The sequence below is a fragment of the Portunus trituberculatus genome, chromosome 20, assembly GCF_017591435.1.
Source record: "Portunus trituberculatus isolate SZX2019 chromosome 20, ASM1759143v1, whole genome shotgun sequence".
In the NCBI taxonomy this organism is placed as follows: domain Eukaryota; kingdom Metazoa; phylum Arthropoda; class Malacostraca; order Decapoda; family Portunidae; genus Portunus; species Portunus trituberculatus.
Genome location: NC_059274.1, coordinates 8,984,462 through 9,003,066, shown reverse-complemented (window position 1 = coordinate 9,003,066; position 18,605 = coordinate 8,984,462). Strand labels below are relative to the sequence as shown.

Genomic DNA, 18,605 nt, shown 5'->3' with positions numbered 1-18,605 from the left:
AATGTCATTAATGAATAATAGAAAGAGAGTGGGTGACAGGACAGAACCCTGAGGAACAGTAGCCGTCTACCACAGGAGCAATAGAGCGGTCGGAAAGGAAACTTGAGATAAAGTTGCAGAGTAGGAGGGCAGTTTTGAAATCAAAGCTTTATACCAGACTCTATCAAAAGCTTTTAATATGTCTAACGCTACAGCAAAAGTTTCACCGAAATCTCTAAAAAAGGAAGACTAAGACTGAGTAAGGAAAGCCAGACGATCACCAGTAGAGCGACTTCCTTGACGGAAGCGATACTGGTGATCAGACAGAAGATTGTGAAGTGACAGATGTTTGAGAATTTTCCTATTCAGGATAGATTAAAAAACTTTAGACAAGCAAGAGATTAAAGATATAGGACGGTAGTTTGAGGGACAGAATGTGCTCCACTTTAGAAGTTAAGTAGTCGAAGAATTTACTATAGTCAGAAGAGTTAGGGGAGAGATAAACAGCACAGATGAATTTAGTTTGAGAGTGACTGTTAAGTCGTAGCCAGATGGTGGAAAATTCGTTAGACTCAAGAGCGTGGGCACGAGAGCAAGTTAAGTCGTTGCGCACATAGACGCAACGTCCAGCTTTGGAATGAAAATAAGAATAGAGAAAGTAGGAGGGAACAGAGAAGGGGCTACTGTCAGTTGCCTCAGACAGCTGTGTTTCGGTGAGGAAAAGAAGATGAGGTTCAGTAGAGGAGGCTTCATTGTCAGTTATAGATACTACTCTATATATGGAAATAAATATTTCTAGATGGTGTCATTAATAACAGCCCAGCGTCTATTATCTGCTACAAGCCCAGAACAAACTGTCTTCCACTATAATGACAGGAATTAAGGAACACCAACATCAAGACACTGGGTGCAGTATATGCAACATGGATCAAGAAGAGGACCTGTACTACTTTCTACTACACTGTACTGCATATCAAGGCGTATTTATAGCAAGAATAGAACAAGAATTAACAGCAACCTTACACAGAAAATACTTTCTACTGAAAGAGACATGAAAGAAAGTAAGAAAATTATGTACATGATTTAAGGAAGAAAATCTTTCAGGAACTGAAAACAGGACTGAACACGCAGTCAAGCACACACACAAACAAGAAATTTTTTAAAAGGCTCGGCAGTCGGCACATGAGTGGCTAGCTGGCTGCCAGACGTATGGTGAAGCAGTGTTTGGGTGGCGCCGTACACACAGACAGCTGGCATCCACCGCAAGACCTCACAGCTGATCTGTCTGACATCTGTGATCTGTGATGTTGCGTGCAGGTATTATAAGTGACACGTCATTCTTTACTAGGTGCCGCCACGTTGTAACTTTGATATGTATCAAAATACCTTCTCTTTTGTGGAAAAATAGTCAATATGAAACATAGCTATAGTAGGTCTGTATGAAGTAATACTTTAAAAACTAACTTTGTTAGCTACTTTTATTGAATGTTCTTCTTTTATAGATGTACTGTTAGATTGTTTGCGACAGTGTGGCTGTGTTGTCTAAGTACAGCCACGTCAAAATCAAATACGAGTACGATTATTCAAGATAGTGACAGTGCGGAGATTGAAGCGGTGGAGTGTACTGCCACTAGACTAATACTAACTTAGATCTTACTTCTGATTTTTTTCATTTGAATTTCATTTTATGTGATGAGCATGAGGCTTGTGAAAGAAATATTTATGCGGAGAGGAAGGAACAAATGCATATATCTTCTAGTTGTATTAACGTTGATGGGCAAGGCAGGATTTAAGTATCTTGGATTTTACTTGTCCGACTCTGTTTACTCCAAGCCTCTTCATGTATTCAGAGACACTCTTGACCAATTGCACTTTAGAACAAATTTGGTTGGACAGCCACTACTCCACATATCCCAGACAGACGTGGGGCCATCCTTTGATGATGTGGTGGATCAAAACTTGAAGTTTGACATCGAGGGCCGTGATGTCATCGTGTTTTTGCATATTCAGAAGACTGGTGGGACAACATTTGGACAGCATCTCGTAACGGACTTGGAGTTGGCGCGTCCATGTGTGTGCCATGGAACCGTGAAGTGGTGCACCTGCCCTCGGCCTGGCAAGAATTCATCTGAGACCTGGTTATTCTCCCGGCACACCACTGGATGGAGGTGTGGCGTCCATGCAGGCTGGACAGAACTAACCAACTCCAATTGTGTGGATAAAGTCATGAATAAACGTAATGGTAATAGAATCAAGAAAAGGTAAGTGTATTACTGTTTAATGGTAAAATAGAATGTGAGAACTACTTTACATTGCAAATTATAAACACTACTAATGCTGCAGATTATAAGTACTATTGATGGTATTAATGTCTGAACAGCAAAACTTCCTAATATAGACATCCTTGCCCTTCAGGCTGCCTGTTCAACATATGTATAGCTAGTTGAGATATTTGTAAACTGCAAATTTGAGGTTCCATTTAGGGTGTTGTGTGCCCTAGGTATATGATATGTTTGTAGTGTGTATCCTTGTGGTGTATCTTAGTGGATATTCAATCTCATCTTTCATTCATCGGTTGTACATCATTAACATCCACGTAAATATTTTTCCAATTATTATATATTAAGTATGAGTTGTTATAGCGCCAAGACTTTTATGATTGACCAAAAATCTCTGTCTTTGGTTATAATTTTGGCCTTACCAGTAATGTCCTGAAAAAAGCTCAGGGTGAGTGCCTGTGCAGTCACTTTGCTCTGTTCATATAGTTTTTCTAAGGACAGATACCTAGTAACATATTTTTTTCCCACTTCCCAGGTACTTTTATATCACCATGCTAAGACATCCTATTCATCGGTTTGTCAGTGAATTCCACCATGTTCGCCTTAAAACAGGGTGGAATAACGCTATTTTGAAGTGCCAAGGCCGAACTGCCACCAAGGTATTGATTTTGAAAACCAGATTTCATGTTTATTTTGGGCAGCATTTATCACTTGAAGGCAACACACCATCCTACCATGGGGGACACTCCTAGACAGAGGGAAATGAGAAAAGTAGAAAGTTCTTGTCTCACTTTAAAATTTTTTTATTTATTTTTTTTAAGGGGGCCGAAGGTATCACAGGCCTTTGGCAATGGCCCGTAGATTTCTTGTCTCACATAATTTATTTACTATATATTTTTGTGGCATACACCATATTGAATTTCAGATAGCAAGTGCACACACACACACACACACACACACACACTTTTTGTAGTCTCTCTAATTTTCTTATGTGTTTCTTTTTATGGGGAGTCCGCAGGAGTTGTGTGGACTCCCCATAAAAAGAAACACATAAGAAAATTAGAGAGACTACAAAAAATGGCTACAAGAATGGTTCCAGAATTTAAAGGGATGACATATGAGGAGAGACTAAAGGCTATGGATCTACCAACCTTGGAGCAGAGAAGAGAGAGAGGGGATCTGATACAAGTTTATAAATTGATTAACGGAATGGATGAAGTGGATAATGAGAAACTGATCCTGAGAGAAGAATATGACTTTAGAAGCACAAGATCGCATAGTAAGAAACGATGTCTGAGAGATGTTAAAAAAATTAGTTTCCCGCAAAGATGTGTTGAGACTTGGAACAGTTTGAGTGAGGAAGTGGTGTCGGCAAAGAGTGTACATAGTTTTAAAGAAAAATTTCAGGAGGTCTTTACTAAGGAATCCAAATTTGAAAGGCCACAGGGTAATAGAGAGACAGTCTATATGAAAGAGATTAAAGTAACCAAGCTTGAAATAAAAGAGTTAATGAAGGAACTGGATGAAGAGAAGGCAATGGGACCGGATGAAGTCTCAGGCAGAATACTGAAAGAATGTAGGGAAGAACTAGCAAGTCCTATATACAACATTATAAAATGCTCAATAGAAAATGGAACAGTACCAGTAGAATGGAAAAGAGCTGAGGTGGTTCCCATATATAAGAGCAGAAGGAAGGAAGAACCTTTAAATTACAGACCGGTATCACTAACTAGTGTAATATGCAAGATGTGTGAAAGAATAATAAAGAAACAATGGATCGAGTTCCTTGAAGACAACAAATTAATATCAAATAGCCAATTTGGTTTTAGAAAAGACGGTCGTGTGTAACTAATTTATTGAGTTTCTATTCTAGAATAGTTGATAGAGTACAAGAGAGAGAGGATGGGTTGACTGTATTTATTTGGATTTAAAAAAGGCATTTGACAAAGTGCCACATGCAAGATTACTATGGAAGTTAGAGGAGAAGGGTGGCTTAAAAGGAAGCACATTGAGATGGATAGAAAATTATTTGAGGGGGAGAGAAATAAGGACGGTAGTTAAAGATATGAAGTCCAAGTGGAGAGCAGTAGAAAGCGGAGTGCCACAGGGGTCAGTATTGGCACCAATACTTTTCCTCATTTATATTAACGACATGCCAGAAGGAGTGAACAGCTACATAAATCTGTTTGCAGATGATATGAAACTGTGCAGAGTTATAAAGCAAAAGGAGGATTGTGAAATACTGCAAGAAGACCTAAATAAGATCTGGGAATGGAGTAAAAGTGGGAAATGGAATTCAATGTGAACAAAAGCCATGTCATGGAAATGGGAAAGAGTGAAAGACGACCTGTGGGAATCTATAAGATGGGAGATGGAGTAGAACTGGAGAAAGTAAAAAGGAAAAGGACTTAGGAGTGACGATGGAAGAAAACAATCAACCAGTAAGCCATATTGATAGAATTTTTAGAGAAACATATAATTTGCTAAGGAATATTGGAGTAGCATTTCACTACATGGACAAAGAAATGATGAAGAAATTGATAAGTACTATAATAAGACCCAGATTGGAATATGCAGGAGTAGTGTGGACCCCTCATAAAAGAAACACATAAGGAAGTTGGAGACTACAAAAATGGCTACAAGAATGGTTCCAGAATTTGAAGGGATGACATATGAGGAGAGACTAAAGGCTATGGATCTACCAACCCTGGAACAAAGAAGGAGAGAGGAGATCTGATACAAGTTTATAAATTGATCAACGGAATGGACCAAGTGGATAATGAGAAACTGATCCTGAGAGAAAAATATGACATTCGAAGCACAAGATCACATAGTAAAAAGCTGAGAAAAGGAAGATGTCTGAGAGGTGTTAAAAAATATAGTTTCCCGCAAAGATGTATTGAGACATGGAACAGTTTAAATGAAGAAGTAGTGGCTTCAACGAGTGTGCATACTTTTAAAGTAAGATTGGATAAGTGTAGATATGGAGAAGGGGCCACACGAGCATAAAGCCCAGGCCCTGTAAAACTATAACTAGGTAAACACACACACACACACACACACACACACACACACACACACACACACACACACACACACACATGGTCCGGTAGCTCAGTGGTTAGAGCGCTGGCTTCACAAGCCAGATGACCGGGGTTCGATTCCCCGGCCGGGTGGAGATATTTGGGTGTGTCTCCTTTCACGTGTAGCCCCTGTTCACCTAGCAGTGAGTAGGTACGGGATGTAAATCAAGGAGTTGTGACCTTGTTGTCCCGGTGTGTGATATGTGCCTGGTCTCAGATCTATCCCAAGATAGGAAATAATGAGCTCTGAGCTCGTTCCGTAGGGTAACGTCTGGCTGTCTCGTCAGAGACTGCAGCAGATCAAACAGTGAATTACACACAAAGAGCTATTACTAAGAGATGAAGTCACCAGTAGAAGCACAAGATGTCATTTTAAAAAGTTGAGGATGGGAAGATGCTTTAAGACCATTAAAAAATTCAGCTTTCCACAAAGAAGTATGCAGGGAATTGCCCGAGTGAAGTGGTGTCAGCAAGTAGTGTGCACAGCTTTAAAGAAAAGTTGGACAAATGTAGATATGGAGACAGGGCCACATGAGCATAATGCCCAGGTCCAGTAAAACTACAAGTAGGTAAATACACCCACACACTCAGCTCATGTCACTCTCAGGTTACTTATTTCCACAGTATATACCCTTGACTGTTGTGCTCAGTACACTATGTTATTTATTTACTATGTTATTTATTGTTTATGCTCATTTCTAGATGGAGGTGCCACCATGTTATCACACAAAGATTTGGGAAAATGTCACTATGGATGAGTTCATGGCATGCAGTAGCAACTTGGCTATGAACAGAGAGACACGGATGTTGGCAGGTTTGTTATCTTGAGTTAGACAGCAAATTGTGAGGCTAGGTTTGAAATTCTCTACCTGTTTCTGTTTTTCCTCCTTCCTATGTTTTTAATTGTTTCAGAAGAGTATCAAAACACACACTCAAAACTAAATTTCCCTCTCTTTTTTTACTTTCAAATATGTAGTTATCTTTTGGGAAGTACAGTTTTATAGTTTTGGGCTCCTGTGCACATCTTTTTTTTCTTTATATGGTTCCATTCTAGACACAAGTCTTATGAAAATAAGCTTTAGTATTGTCCACACCCTAATACCTTTCACAATAAATCCAATTATCTTCACCAGTCAGTCTATTTCCATTCCATCTGTATGTTCAAAGTATTGTAAGATTGTATGCTCAATTTAATCTGCTATATCTTTTGTAGCACCAGTTCTTTCATATTTCCTCATTTCTCATTCTCTCCTTATGTATTACTCACTACAAGTCCATCAAACACCATATATCATTTATATATGTATTTGATGTACCAGTCCATACAGTTCATTTGGTATTACTAATTCATCATGCAGTATTGGTTTTCTATTCATTACTGTCTATTATCAAATGCTTCTAATTCCTCTTCATTAATTTTAAGCCATGTTTATTTTTATTTCTTCATTCACAGGAACTCAAGGTATTCAAAACAATCTCAAATTTCATTGGGTGATTGATGTCCTACATATTTCTATTCTTACTTGAAAATACCTTTGAGAATAAATCTATATTTATTGTGAAGTGATGATACATGGGTCTTCCTCTTGTAGATCTGTCATTAGTTGGATGCTACAACACTTCCATGATGACTCCTGAAGATAGAGGCAGGATAATGCTGCTTTCTGCAAAAAGAAATCTGAAGAAGATGGCTTTTTATGGCCTGACTGAAGAGCAAGGCATTAGTCAGTACCTGTTTGAAGTGATTTTTAATCTCAGGTAAGGCTATTGAAGAATTTTAAAAAATTTACTAAATAGTAACCATAACTTTCAACACATGCTATGTTCATGCTAATTCAAGACTAAATAGTAACCATAACTTTCAACGCATGCTATGTTCATGCTAATTCAAGGATATTCCACAAATTTTGATTGTACTAATCTTTGAACTATTATGTACATATGTTAGAGACTTGGATTGAAATCTTAAAAGAAGAGGTTTAGAAAAAAAAGCATCTCAGTGTCTCAAGTCATATATCTCGGTTATTTCTTGCAGTGCAGGCAGGAGAACATTACACTCATTTATTAGTAGTTTGTTGCACAAAAAGAGAAAATCTTGATTTAAAGGAAAATCACTGGGGGAAGGTATATATATATATATATATATACAGTAAGGTCTCGCTTTACGTCAGAGTTACGTTCCTGAAACATGACGTAAGTCGATTTTGTAGGTAACTCGAGTTTCCGTACATTTCAAAGCATATTATGGAGTTTTCAACCAATCATTGTTTATGGTCATTCAGGTAAGTTAAAGGTTATATTGTTATTATTTACAACTATGTAGGAATATGAAACACAAGCTTGTTTTTGTTGTTGATTAGGGCCACGAACGCAAAGGACTGCAGGTTGCCGAGAGGGGTGGACGCCTGAGGCCGCCAGGAGGGTGGGCAGGTCGAATGTTGTGACACCCAGGGCGGACAGCTGGGAGCATAGTGCAGTGCGGTGGGAGTAGAAGGGTGGGCAGCGGGGCAGGAAATGCAATAAGAAAGGGCAATAGGGATCAGCAGACAGGCGCAGACGGTGCAAGTCAGCTGTGAGTGTCGTGTGGCCCAGGTGAAGGCTCCGGAGTTGTTATTGTTGTGATGGGTGTGCGAGCCCTCAAGGTTGTCAACCTCCTCATTGTCATGGTAACGGGCTTCCCATTTTCTTCCCTCTCTCACACACAGCTGCTGCCTCCCTTCTCATGTCTTTTAATTATGTCCTCTTTTTCTTGTAGCATAATGGTTTTCCTTTTCTTAGCATCACTGCTGTCACTAAGAAGTTTTCTCTTTGGTGCCATTGAGCAAGATACTAAGAACTTGAGTCAGTAAACGCAGAAGTAGGATAACCACTGATGATGACATAAGATGAAATGTCGAAACGTTTGGCCCATTAAAGATGCTGCTCGTAGCTACCTTAGTGATTGGTTTCCTACTGAAAATAGGATTTCCCAGAAATCAACCTGTTTAGGATAACACTCTTGCCAGGGGCAATGGTGTGGTGGAACTGAGGCAGGGTGTTATTGTATTCAAGCGTGAGGCAGGCGGTGTGGCGGGCAACCACCAACAATAACAATAAATCCCGCACTTTACGATTTATAAATTTTCAATTTTTTTAATCTTAACCCCTTCAATACGGTGATGCCTATGTGGGTGTCATGAAGCCCCAGTAGCAAATACGGTGACGCCTACGTAGACGTCATATTTCTTTTCTGAGCTTTCTTCAGTTCAGTTGTCCCGTATAGTGTGTTGGATACCAACTACACACGCCGTATGCTGTCCTTGAAATCCTAGTGCTCCTCCCATCATCCTTGTCTCCACCAATCACTAAAGATAAGCTACATGCCTTGTGTCTAAAATTACCCATCTCTCTCTCTCTCTCTCTCTCTCTCTCTCTCTCTCTCTCTCTCTCTCTCTCTCTCTCTCTCTCTCTCTCTCTCTCTCTCTCTCTCTCTCTCTCTCTCTCTCTCTCTCTCTCTCTCTCTCTCTCTCTCTCTCTCTCTCTCACCCATCTCCCTTTCCTCCTCCCATCTCCTTCCCTCCCTCCCCTCTCCCTTCGAAGATAAGTTACATCGTCCCGCCTTGTAACATTCACACACACACACACACACACACACACACACACACACACACACACACACACACACACACACACACACACACACACACACACACACACACACACACCGGTAGCTCAGTGGTTAGAGCGCTGGCTTCACAAGCCAGAGGACCGGGTTCGATTCCCCGGCCGGGTGGAGATATTTGGGTGTGTCTCCTCACGTGTAGCCCTGTTCACCTAGCAGTGAGTAGGTAAGGGATGTAAATCGAGGAGTTGTGACCTTGTTGTCCCGGTGTGTGGTGTGTGCCTGGTCTCAGACCTATCCAAGATCGGAAATAATGAGTTCTGAGCTCGTTCCGTAGGGTAACGTCTGGCTGTCTCGTCAGAGACTGCAGCAGATCAAACAGTGAAAATTACACACACACACACACACACACACACACACACACACACACACACACACACACACACACACACACACAAAAAATGTTCTAATTCTCTCTCTCTCTCTCTCTCTCTCTCTCTCTCTCTCTCTCTCTCTCTCTCTCTCTCTCTCTCTCTCTCTCTCTCTCTCTCTCTCTCTCTCTCTCTCTCTCTCCTCCTCCCCTCTTCCTCTCGAAGATAAGCTACATCGTCCGCTTGTGTCTAAAATATTAGCAAATGTCACACTCTCTCTCTCTCTCTCTCTCTCTCTCTCTCTCTCTCTCTCTCTCTCTCTCTCTCTCTCTCTCTCTCTCTCTCTCTCTCTCTCTCTCTCTCTCTCTCTCCGAGAGAGAGCGTCCACTTTCCTCTTGAAGGCGATATAGTGACTAAAAATAGCAGCATAATACAAAAATAGCGACAAGTATGACAAGCTTGCACGAGTTTCCGTGCTCAGGCGTGGCACTACCACCCATATATCATATAGGTGGGCTTTTTAACATCCGGGGCGAAGGGGTTAAATTGCCTTATAGTGGACTGACGTAACTACGAGTTTGACGTAACTCGAGACCGGCGTAACCGGGACTTTATATATATATATATATATATATATATATATATATATATATATATATATAGAGAGAGAGAGAGAGAGAGAGAGAGAGAGGAGGAGGAGGAGGAGGAGGGAGGAGGAGGAGGAGGAGGAGGAGGAGGAGAGAGGAGAGGAGAGAGGAGAGATAGGGAGAGGATAGATAGATAGATAGATATACAGTAAGTCCTCGTTAAACGGTACATATGCATTCCTGAAAACCTTACCGCATATCAAATTTACCATATACCGAACCCATTATAACATGTAATAATAGGGAATACGTTCCAGCACGTTGAAAGTCATCCCTACAGAAATAAAAATACATGAAAATAACCATTAAAAAATAAAAAAAAAAGTAAAATACTGCACAAAAGAAATAAACAGAAAATATTTTTTATTTACCATTCAATCGCCATGTATAGTATCAAATGATGTCCTTCCCGAGGCTAAGGGACAGTAGGGATTTCAGCCCTTACTTATCTTTTGCTGAGTGTCATATGAGGATAAGACGTCGTCGTCTACACTGTTGGAAGCAGATGTAGAAGGGTCAGCACATTTCAATGGTTTGAAGAAAGAGAATATTGAGGAAGGGCCAGCTGTAGCAGGGTCGGCAGATGTGACAAGGATAGCATGTCTGACTGGCTTGAAGAACAAATAGATGGAGGACCGTTTAGTTTTTCTTATTTTTTCATCATAGATTTCTTGATAAATCTTGACACTTTTCTCTACATCATGAGCCACTTTGCTACTCCTGACAGAATTTGGGTCACGTTCCTTCAGAGTTCAGAGTTTTCAGAGCTTTCTCGATACCACCGAGACATTCTCTAAGAGTTTTGATGTCCAGGCCACGCACAGGTTCTTCTTCCTCGTCTCCCTCTTTTTCTGCCTCCTGTGATGCCTCGTCTAGCTCTATAAGTTCATCATTTGAGAGAGATTCAGTATGGCTTCCTAAAAGATCTTGAACATCATCATCATCAACTTCATCGAAGCCAGCCCTATGGCACAGATTTACTATGTCATTTCTGATCGCACCAATGTCGTCTTCAGCGAAGCCTGGGAAATCGTGCGCGCATTCTGGCCATTCTTTATTCCACGCCAAGTTCATTTATTCATCTAATTAGTAATGCATGTCAGTAATATGTAATGCAATTAAAAAAAGGAGGGCAGGGGAAGAGATAAGAGGCTCCAAGGGTGGTCAAGTTAAAGTCAGTACTGTGAGTGGCGGGGAGGTGTGGTGTGGATGACATCACCCCTGCTCCCCCATGCAGGGCCCTCTCGGACATGAGTGGATACAGTATCTGTGAATTTTTCTTACCGTATATCAAATCGAGGGTAGTAATTTCCAAATACCGTAACTGTGAATTTACCGATAAAGAACTACCAGATAACGAGGACTTACTGTATATATATATATATATATATATATATATATATATATATATATATATATATATATATATATATATATATATATATATAGGTACTTTTCCATTGCTTTACTGTAGCAAATGTTAAAAGTTTTCTTGGATGTACTCAGCTCTAAACAAGAAATCTTGGATTTGTATTCTTTCATGTAGAAGCCCCTGTTACTTAGCACAAAGTAAGTATGGGATGTTCATTGAAATTTTGTGGTCTTTTAACCTGATAACATTAATGGCAACTCAAAAATGCCAACTTAACAAACTATATGACTCAGTCTCTCCATGTAGCTATTGTGGGAAGGCCTTTGAGTTTATACTGCTGTAAACTTAGGCTGAGGAAAACAATTTATTTTATTTTTCTCATTCATTCCTGTAATATTTGCATTGTATTATCAGGACAATCTGCTTTATAGAGGTCTATTCATGATAATAGATATCTCATGATTAATCTACATCCCATTTGATCCAGTTTGAGCACAGGTGATTGAAGTTAGTTTTAGTAATTTTGTGAACTGCCTCATTAATTCATTTCATCTGTGTCATGAATCAGTCATCATCTTCTATGCTAAAGGCATAGTAGAAGAGTTAAAGATGATATATATAAAATTTTGAGTACATATACTTTTAAGCATTTATCTGAATCCTGAAGTTGAAATAGATAAATTTTCTATATGTTTATGTAAAATAGAGAAGAAAAAAAACTAATTCTAAGCTTAAAAAAAAATTTTGTTTTCTCCTCTATAACACTACAGGTTCAAAAAGCAATTCAGGCAGTTTAATGAGACTGTTACTAACATGGCTATGATGGACCTTGATGCTGAAACCATAAAACGAATTGAGGAGCTGAATTCACTGGACATAGAACTCTACAAGTATGCTGTGGAGCTTTTCCAACAACGCTTCAAAAAATTGTCAGCTCAGTACAACAAAACATTTCCAGAATATGGGAAGCATATTTCCTTGGGCAGAAGTTGAAAGTGGAGAATGATGTTTTATAATTATACATATTGTTATACAGTATGCAAAACTAGAAGCACTTTTGTGATGCCATTTGTGTTCTTTTAATTGAGTGAAAGAATTTTATACAGATGCTAATGAATAGATTAAAGCATAAGGAATGGATACAAGTTTCAGAATATATGAAAAGTGAGACAGGGATTATCTTTATGAATATAAAAAAGAAAGCAAATTTATGACATCATATGAAAATGTGCACAAATATATGATGTTTCAATAGAGTTCAGAAACAGTTATTGTGTTGCAAAGAATAGAAAATCCTATAGAGTAAAAAATTATTAAGTGCAGTATGTATTATATGCTTAAAAGTTTATATAAAAAAGATGAAATTATGTTTTTAAAGGGAAAAGATTAAATAATTGACTAATAACACGTAAAGTATGAGCTAAGTGTCTGAAGGAGTGTATAGCTAGACATTTTGGACAAGTCTATGTAATTTTCGATGTACAAAATATTGATCTATGAATTGTCAAGGATTTAGTTTTAAACTGAAAACAACAAGGAATACATATAATGCATGAAAGTTTTCATCTTGACCATATTCAACATTTTCACTTAATGTTACAAGTGTTATGTTTCACAGATGTTTCTGGTTGCCTAGTTATTGAAACTGGTAAGAATATATGGTTGAGGATTTCTATGAACATTGTTACCATAAGGTGTGACTTCAGTGTGAGCTGTATGGGACTAAGACGGTTAGTAATGTAAATTTCAGGTTTTTAAGAGGGGGCATGTAGGAATTTTTCTTTATAAATATTTTCAAAACTTGACGAAAATGTTTTTTTTTCACTCAGGATGTCGAGCAGGATGACCTAAATTACCATATAACAAGATTTATTTATGTAAAATTAAATCCCTTCTCATCCAGATGCCATTTTGAAATGATTTGCACACCAATACACTATCTGTTATTTTGCATTATTAATATACATAAAAATCACACGAATAATTTTTTATCGAATTTTGTCGTCTGTGATATCTAAATTTTTATCTCTAAATTTTGTCATCTGTGTAGTGAGTCATGCTGCCACATGCAAGACACACTAGTGCCTGCCATATTGCTCTCTGCTCTTCTGCTCAAAACCCAAACAGATGTTCTTAGAAATGACTTATGAGCACAAGACAACAAGAAATAAAGTTTTGAACATCAAGAAACTGTGTTCTAATATAGAAATATATTATTTTCTCTGTGTATAAATTTAAATAGCCAGCTAACTGATATGGATCTTAATATAATATCATGACTCAGCCTATTCCCTCATGGTTTTTCATAACAGGTACAGATTCACCAACTTAATTTCGCTCCTTCTGAACAGTTCAACAACAACAAAGTTTGTATTTCAGGCATTATTACTGAGACATGTATGAGTAAGTTCCAAGAAATAGCAATGAGTGTACAAATTTTTATTACAGATAGTTGGCATTTTTTTTCTACTGTTTTGACTAATTATGGATATAAAATAATTGCAAAAAGAGTTTATTTTTCTTTCATCCAACTTGTATAATGTCTTATTTATTTTATTTTATTCTATATGTTTATTTATTCATTCATTTATCTCTTTTTCTGGTAAACTGTTGAACTCTGCCTGCTTCTGTAATTTCTCCTTCTGACTTGAACTCTCAAGAGGATGGCTTCCTGACACATCTCATATTTTGAGAAAATTTTCTCAGATAGAGAAATTCATAGTCATCAGAGGAAAAGTTCAAGGAAACTACTATCTGAGGAAATTCTGAGGAAGTTTTGTACAAAACAGCTGGAAAATCTGTGGAAATATACATGTGCTTAAGGAAATTCTATTCATAGACTATATTTATGTGTGTGTGTGTGTATATATATATATATATATATATATATATATATATATATATATATATATATATATATATATATATATATATATATATATATATATATAGAATTACAATGTGTTTATTTACAATGTACATTGTCATGTGAGAGAGGCAGCCAGACAGCCAAGCAACGACAATCATTTCTTTTCCTTTATTCTTCAAACACAGCAATATTTTAGTCCTTGCCACACCAGCTCATCTCAGTTTTTATCTTGCTGTGCTCTCTACCTTGGCAATGCTTCCCGCTGAAACTTGCCACCTGCTCCTGCCTGCAGGCCGTGGGCTGCTGGCTGAAAGAAAGTTTTAGTTAAGTAGTGTTGGAAATATATTTTTTTTTCTTTCATTTTCTTTCTCTCTTTTATTTTTTGGTTTTTCATCATGCCTCTTCCTCTTCCAAGTTAGGTTAGGTCAAATCTCATTTCAAGACAATATATAACTTTTCATTTTTCTATTTTTCACTATGATGTTCTCTTTTTTCCTCAAGTTTGAGGTAAATCAAGTTTCTCCCTTTTACAGTATATACCTCAACTTTCTTTTCATATTCTTGCCTCTAAAATTAATTTTTCCTTCAATTTTCTTTATTTCCTCACTTCAAACAAGATTAGATCTTTCAGTATACAACTATCTTTATAATTTCTCTCTATTTATATCTACATTCTTCAAATCAAACATCAATATATTTGGTTAAGTTACATTTCTTAACTTTCCTTTCATTAATTTTCTGAGTTAATTTCATCCAACGAATTTCTGCAACTAGGTTTTCTTAATACTACTACTACTACTACTACTACTTCTACTACTACTACTACTACTACTACTACTACTACTACTACTACTACTACTACTACTACTACTACTACTGCTGCTGCTGCATTCTCTTACATCAACTAGTCAGTCAGAACTACTACTACTTTTACTTACTACTTTAAGTCTGAATATATTGCAAATGACTATAAAGATAACTAATAAGTTGTGAAAAGGTGAAAAAAATCAGTTAAGGAGCAAAGATACAGCTCGAGCAAAACTAGAAACCTTCGAGACCTGTGTTCAGAATGTCAATCTTCACTAGTGACTTTAACAGTTGCGGGAGACAGACACACGCTCATCTCACCTTCTCGTGTACATTCTAGTTAAGTACAACCAATATAATTAATCTCAAGCTGTGCACTGTGATGTACTTAACCAACCCACATACCCATACATCAGGTAATTTCATATATAACCTTTTCTTTGCTGCCAAATCACCATGGTCAAGTTTGCTACTTACTCTCTCTCTTTAACACCATTTGCAAGTCGTTGATTCACCATGACTAAAGAGAGAGAGAGAGAGAGAGAGAGAGAGAGAGAGAGAGAGAGAGAGAGAGAGAGAGAGAGAGAGAGAGAGAGAGAGAGAGAGAGAGAGAGAGAGAGAGAGAGAGAGAGAGAGAGAGAGAGAGAGAGAGAGAGAGAGAGAGAGAGAGAGAGAGAGAGAGAGAGAGAGAGAGAGAGAGAGAGAGAGAGAGAGAGAGAGAGAGAGAGAGAGAGAGAGAGAGAGAGAGAGAGAGAGAGAGAGAGAGAGAGAGAGAGAGAGAGAGAGAGAGAGAGAGAGAGAGAGAGAGAGAGAGAGAGAGAGAGAGAGAGAGAGAGAGAGAGAGAGAGAGAGAGAGAGAGAGAGAGAGAGAGAGAGAGAGAGAGAGAGAGAGAGAGAGAGAGAGAGAGAGAGAGAGAGAGAGAGAGAGAGAGAGAGAGAGAGAGAGAGAGAGAGAGAGAGAGAGAGAGAGAGAGAGAGAGAGAGAGAGAGAGAGAGAGAGAGAGAGAGAGAGAGAGAGAGAGAGAGAGAGAGAGAGAGAGAGAGAGAGAGAGAGAGAGAGAGAGAGAGAGAGAGAGAGAGAGAGAGAGAGAGAGAGAGAGAGAGAGAGAGAGAGAGAGAGAGAGAGAGAGAGAGAGAGAGAGAGAGAGAGAGAGAGAGAGAGAGAGAGAGAGAGAGAGAGAGAGAGAGAGAGAGAGAGAGAGAGAGAGAGAGAGAGAGAGAGAGAGAGAGAGAGAGAGAGAGAGAGAGAGAGAGAGAGAGAGAGAGAGAGAGAGAGAGAGAGAGAGAGAGAGAGAGAGAGAGAGAGAGAGAGAGAGAGAGAGAGAGAGAGAGAGAGAGAGAGAGAGAGAGAGAGAGAGAGAGAGAGAGAGAGAGAGAGAGAGAGAGAGAGAGAGAGAGAGAGAGAGAGAGAGAGAGAGAGAGAGAGAGAGAGAGAGAGAGAGAGAGAGAGAGAGAGAGAGAGAGAGAGAGAGAGAGAGAGAGAGTAGACACCTACCAAAATGATAACTTATTCCCAGCAAGTTCTAATAGCACTAGTTTAGGGGGTGTTATGAACCTTCCATTAAAGCTAGTTATGACCTTGCTGAACGTTTACCTTTGTGTCTCACAACTCAAGGGGGCATGCACAGCCTGCCCTCTAAGACAACTCTCCTTCTTCACACAAAACTACATACATCCTTCACTTGAAAATAAAAATTTAAATGAAAAATGGGTACTCCAAACCATGCCTCAGAGTCCCCTTTTGGGGAGGGGACCAAAAATGTCCCCAGGTTGGATGCCTCTTTCAATGATGACCCCAAATGCCTTGACACCTCCCTCAACTTTTTCTACATTAACTTCTGTAACATTCACGGCCTTAGATCTAATTCTCAATCTGTGGAACACCACCTCTCTTCTACTAAACCTCATCTTCTTTTCCTCACCGAAACACAGCTGTCTGAGGCAACTAACAGTAGCCCCTTCTCTGTTCCTTCCTACTTTCTCTATTCTCATTTTCGTTCTAAAGCTGGATGTTGCGTCTATGTACGCAACGACTTAACTTGCTCTCGTGCCCACGCTCTTGAATCTTCTGAGTCACTCTCCAACTAAATTCATCTGTGCTGTCTATCTCTCCCCTAACTCCTCTGACTATAGTAAATTCTTTGACTATTTAACTTCCAAAGTGGAGCACATTCTGTCCCTCTAACCTTTCACAGAGATTTCCATTCTTGGAGATTTCAATGTTCACCACCAGCTTTGGCTTTCATCTCCTTTCACTGACATCATGGTGAACTAGCCTTCAACTTTGCTATCCTCCATAACCTAGAGCAACTTGTGCAACACCCTACTCGTATTCCTGACCATCTTGGAGACACGCCCAACATTCTTGATCTTTTCCTCACCTCTAATCCTTCTGCTTATGTTGTTACCCTTTCATCTCCATTGGGCTCCTCCGATCACAATCTCATTTCTGTATCTTGTCCTATTTCTCCAATCCCTCCAAAGGATCCCTCAAAGCGAAGGTGCCTCTGGCGTTTTGCCTCTGCCAGCTGGGGGGGCCTGAGGAGGTATTATGCTGATTTTCCCTGGAATGATTACTGCTTTCGTGTCAGAAATCCATCTCTTTGTGCTGAATGCATAACAGAGGTGATAGTATCTGGCATGGAGGGATACATTCCTCATTCTTTTTCTCAACCTAAATCTTCTAAACCTTGGTTTAACTTAGCCTGTTTTCGTTCTATACATGATAGAGAGGTTGCCCACCAAAGGTACTTGTCTTCCATCTCCTTACTCTCATGCACTTTATATCTCTGCCCGGAATCATGTCAAGTCTGTTCTTCAACTTGCCAAACATTCTTTCATAAGTAGAAAATGTCAAAATCTTTCAAACTCAAACTCCCCTCGTGGTTTCTGGAATCTAGCCAAAAATATCTCCAGTAACTTCACTTCATCTTTCCCTCCCTTATTTCATCCTGATGGCACCACTGCCATCTCTTTTGTCTCTAAAGCTGAACTCTTCTCTCAAACCTTTGCTCACAACTCCACCTTGGATGATTCTGGGCTTGTCCCTCCCTCTCCTCCTCCCTCTGACAATTTCGTGTCTACAATTAAAATTCTTTGTAATGATATTTTCCATGCCCTCGCTGGCCTAAACCCTCGGAAAGCTTATGGTCCTGATGAGGCCCCTCCTATCCTTCTCAAAAACTGTGCTTCCGTGCTTGCACCTTGCCTAGCCAATCGCTTTCAACTTTGTCTATCAACTTCTACCTTTCCTTCCTGCTGGAAGTTTGTCTACATTCAGCCTGTTCCTATAAAGGGTGACTGTTCTAATCCCTCAAATTACTGTTTTTTAATATATCCTGAATAGGAAGATTCTCAAGCATATGTCACTTCACAATCTTCTATCTGATTGCCAGTATGGCTTCAATCAAGGTCGCTCTACTGGTGATCTGGCTTTCCTTACTGAGTCTTGGTCATCCTCTTTTAGAGATTTCGGTGAAACTTTTGCTGTAGCGTTTGACATATCAAAACCTTTTGATAGTGTCTGGCATAAAGCTTTGATTTCAAAACTGCCCTCCTACAGCTTCTATCCTTCTCTCTGCAACTTTATCTCAAGTT

At 39.1% G+C, this 18,605-nt stretch overlaps 1 protein-coding gene across 1 annotated transcript; it reads left to right on the top strand.

The window, feature by feature from the left end:
* Window positions 1–1,339: 1,339 nt before the first annotated feature.
* On the top strand, window positions 1,340–13,137 carry LOC123506789 (heparan-sulfate 6-O-sulfotransferase 1-B-like). Its single transcript, XM_045259124.1, is given in 6 exon segments — window positions 1,340–2,240; window positions 2,794–2,917; window positions 6,044–6,155; window positions 6,934–7,099; window positions 12,103–12,264; window positions 12,266–13,137. Coding segments are annotated over 6 exon segments (1,206 nt in total). The 5' UTR covers window positions 1,340–1,671; the 3' UTR covers window positions 12,339–13,137.
* The last annotated feature ends 5,468 nt before the right edge of the window (window positions 13,138–18,605 follow it).